General features: G+C 32.4%; 1 protein-coding gene across 1 annotated transcript in view; it reads left to right on the forward strand.

Annotated features, from left to right (window-relative positions):
- LOC106102968 (muscle segmentation homeobox-like) overlaps positions 1-4009 on the forward strand; it is a 20586-nt gene extending 16577 nt beyond the window's left edge. The window contains exons 2-3 of the mRNA XM_013282589.1: positions 1494-1681; positions 2450-4009. Of these exons, the coding sequence (XP_013138043.1) occupies positions 1494-1681; positions 2450-2698 (437 nt within the window). The 3' untranslated portion in view covers positions 2699-4009. The remainder of the gene's footprint in view (positions 1-1493; positions 1682-2449) is intronic.
- Positions 4010-4373: the final 364 nt, after the last annotated feature.

Here is a 4373-nt window from a genome sequence, read left to right on the forward strand (position 1 = left end):
CGGCTGCGAGGGTATTGTATTGACTCGTAGTCACTCCTACACATTACCGTGAATATTTGATTTATAAACAATAAAAAGTTAAAAAACGGAAAATCATACTAATGTTATAATCATACTTCATACTAATATTATAAATGTGAAAGTTTAAATGGATGGATGGATGGATGTTAGAGTTTATTCTAACTTTAATTATTTAACATTGAAATTAATTCAGTAAATTTTTGTTTGTAAATTCAGGTTAATTAAAAGGTCAGCTGTAACATACAATATTCATTACGATGTCTGGCAGGGAACACATTACAAATACTATTACGCACATTGTTTCAATGTATTTTGCTTGTAACATTTGTTACGAATAAACTTAAAACTACTAAATCCATATAAAATAACCTTCATTATTCCTATATATGGTAACATAGACTATAAAATGTTGAAAAACTCTTATACCAGTCTTACTTAATCTATACTAATATTATAAAGAGGACATATTTGTATTTGTAAAAATAACTATTAAACCTAGCAGGCATAGGCTTCACATTTATTACTATTTTTATGCCGCATGGATATTTTCAGTGCAACAGATATTAAAGTAACACAGACAAAAAAAATAATATGCAATGCATACAAAGATCTTAGGTCAGTAACAAACCAAGGTGTCATTAACATGGACGGTCAAATGATACGAATAATCAATATAAATATTTATTAAAACGGATAATGACTGCATTGTCTCACTTCCGGCGGAATATGTGTAGGAATGAGCAATTATCTGTTTTCACTTTAACAATATTGATTCAATTTTATAAATGTAATGTTCGGACATTAAATCATCATCATCATCATCATCATCTCCTTATCCTACTCCCGTAGGGTCGGCGCAACAGGTTTTTGTCCTCCACATAACTCTATCATACGTCATCTCAGTCATCACTCCCTTTTTGATCATGTCTCCTTTTACACAATCCATCCATCTCTTTCTAGGTCTACCTCTACCGATGTACCCTTCCACACTCATAACTAACGTTCTCCTTGTAACATGCGATTCATCCCTCCTCATAACATGCCCATACCATGCTAACCTTTTACTCCTAACCTTCTCTACTATGGGGGCTACTCTCAAACTTCCTCTAATATACTCATTTCGTATCTTATCCAATCGTGTTACCCCACACATCCATCTTAACATTCGCATTTCTGTCACATGTAGTCTTCTTTCATCCGTCCCTTTTACTGCCCAACATTCAGATAACATTAAATAACAGACAAAATAACTTTAATATTGTTACTTATTAGGAAAGTGCGCCCCTCTAAGCGACTGATTACCATACAAGTCATATTTTATGAAACTGTTCGGAAATAAAGGGAAAATCCTCGAAGAATAATTAGGTCTCTAGTTGTCTATCTATGAAAAGCAAAGTATTTAATACTCACTTGTCCGAAATCTTATTTACACAGGTGTTTTGTTTTTCCTAATCAGTACTATGTTTTCCCAGCGGGTGCTCCAAGTGGTCCTCCGGTGGTGCGTTGTCAGCTCCGCAAGCATAAACCGAACCGCAAGCCGCGGACGCCCTTCACTACGCAGCAGCTACTGGCATTGGAGAAGAAGTTTCGAGACAAACAGTATCTTAGCATCGCTGAAAGAGCCGAATTCTCCTCATCGTTGAGACTCACTGAGACACAGGTGAGAATTAATTGCACTAAATTCTGTATTAGAAGTTAAGCAAAAGGTTAGCGTGGTATGGACATGTTATGCGACGAGACGATGGGGACATAAACCAGAAAATGTTTAGAATGAGTATGGATGGCTACAAAGGAAGAGGAAGACCGAAGAAAGTATGGACGGATTGTGTGAAAGAGGATATGCTTAAAAAAGGAGTGGTTTCAGATACGACGGCTTTTTTTTTTTTTTATATAGATAGGCTGATAGAGATGTATGGAAAAGCAGCACATACTGTGCCCATCCTCGATAAGGGATAAGGGTAGATGATGAAATATTGTATTTGAAGTTAATTTATCTTGCTTTGTGATGGCTACAAGTCATTGACAGAAATAAAGACTTGTAATATTTATTTTAAATAGTATTCTAACCGCAATTCTCATGCTAAATTAACTAAGCGACACCCTGAATGACCACATAACAAACCTGTAAGCAGTAAACCCATTAATTCATTTAAAACCTCAATCTCTTTCATACTTAAATTACTTGAGCGCTGGAGCAAACTTTCCTTCTATCAAATACTAGTTCTCGCCCGCGACTCCGTCCGCGTGGAATTAAAAACAAAAGTGCTTATGTGTTCTTGCACACTATTATCTACTTCTATACCAAATTTAATTGAAATCCATTCAGCCGTTTAGGCTTCAAACTCTAACAAACATCCATCCAGCCATCTTAAATTTCGTATTTATAATATTAGTATGTAACGTATAAATCAAACATTGCATTTTCCAGGTAAAAATTTGGTTCCAAAACAGACGGGCCAAAGCGAAACGTTTGCAAGAAGCTGAAATAGAAAAACTCAGGTTATCCGCGAGGCCACTTCTCCCGCCATCGTTCGCGCTCTTCGGAGGTGGGGGAGCACCGCCGCTGTTCGCAGCAATGGCCGCCGCAACCAGACCGCAGCTAAGCTTCCTCGGAGGTCCACCGACACATCAGCACGCGATCAACATGAACATATTGAATTCATTGCAGCCACATTGACAGCAACAAAGCGCGGGAACGCGTTATTACAAACATCCGCCATCTTAGATGTAATGTCACGTTTGTCAAAGAGTAATCATTCGAGACAGATCGGATAAAGATAAGTCAGATTTTAATAAAACGTATTTTGTGATTTTAACATCCATAGAAGAAGATATCTTTTGTTTAGTAGTAATATAATTAAAAATAGAGTTGAAAATTCGTACCATTTCATCAAGACTTAACTTAAGGAACTGAAACATTCATAAATAAACTGTGCCAGATTCTACAAGAACCTTTAATCGACATGTCTACTCTTCTATATGTCACATCTAATTGTTGTATATAACATATATTAAAAAAGTAAAAGACGTATTTTTTTTTTGAAGAGAAATAAAATTTTCCCTTTAATTCGTGTGCAATTCATCTAAGAATATTTTCCCACAGATGGTAAAATTAGTAAAAAAGTATTTGTAAAATTACTGTTTAAAAAATCAAATTATGTCTGCAATTCCTAATTTAAACTTTAAAAATATTTGTCATAATCTGTATGCTCAAATCTATCTCAAAACTTATCTTATTATAAATTCAAATAAAATGCTATAACGTGCATACTATTATATCATAAATTACTTACAAAATTGCTAAAAGTCAAAGAGTGTATAGAATTATTAAAGATCTAATTTAACAAAATAAATGTCTAGTGTATGCATATTCAGAAGAAAAAAATACAAATCTTTTTATAATTTAAAAATGTTGAAACGCAAATTGTTTTTAATTTTTACGACTTCGTAATATGATTTAACACAGGCAAGTTCTTTTATTATATTTTTTTAATAGCTCAATGTTTTATCGTTTGCAATAAACGTTAAAAGCTATTATTAATTAGGAAAATGTATTTTTAATTATAATTTCGAACGATTCATTTAATTCCACTTCTATAATTAAAATGAGAATTGGAACAGAACTCTATTTCATTTCAAATATGTTATGAAATAAATCGAAATTTCCGTTACTTTTCGTACAGAAAAAAATCACTTTTTATATTTCGGTTGCAAAAGTCAGCAGTATTTTATTTATATAAAACTAATATGTATTTACACAGTTCAATATGTCCTATATTACATAAGAATAGGAATGTAAATATATCATTTAATTTATTGTATACGTAAGAATAGAATAAGTGGATTAAGCTATAATAGATTTTTTATTATAATTATTATGTGTAAATTGTAACATCCTGTAACTTAGGCATTGGTTGGAATTAGATTGTTTTGATTCATCTAATTTTAAAGGACAGACTGTATATTTGAAAATAAATTAATTTAAACATTTTTTTGTTTTAATAAATACAAACATACTTTACAACTAGCATCGCCGGGGACTTCGTCCGCGACAAATTTGAAAAGAAAATTATTACTTACCTGTGTGTTCTTCTAAACTATGTTATAAATCTGTGCCAAATTTCCGAGAGATCCCTTGAGTTGTTCTGGAGATAAGTATTATCCATCCATCCATCTAAACTTTTGGATATAATATAAAATGTTCCATAATTTATTTCAACACAAAATGAGGAAAATTTAAAAAAATACTATTTAACAGTACCATTCTGTGTATACATTTTATTTAAAATTTTAAATGTATTTATATCTATTTCTTCATTTTGCTTCACAAAAACAAAACAATACCACGGGTA

Source organism: Papilio polytes, unplaced genomic scaffold (genome assembly GCF_000836215.1).
Source record: "Papilio polytes unplaced genomic scaffold, Ppol_1.0 DF823890.1, whole genome shotgun sequence".
Classification (NCBI taxonomy): Eukaryota; Metazoa; Arthropoda; class Insecta; order Lepidoptera; family Papilionidae; genus Papilio; species Papilio polytes.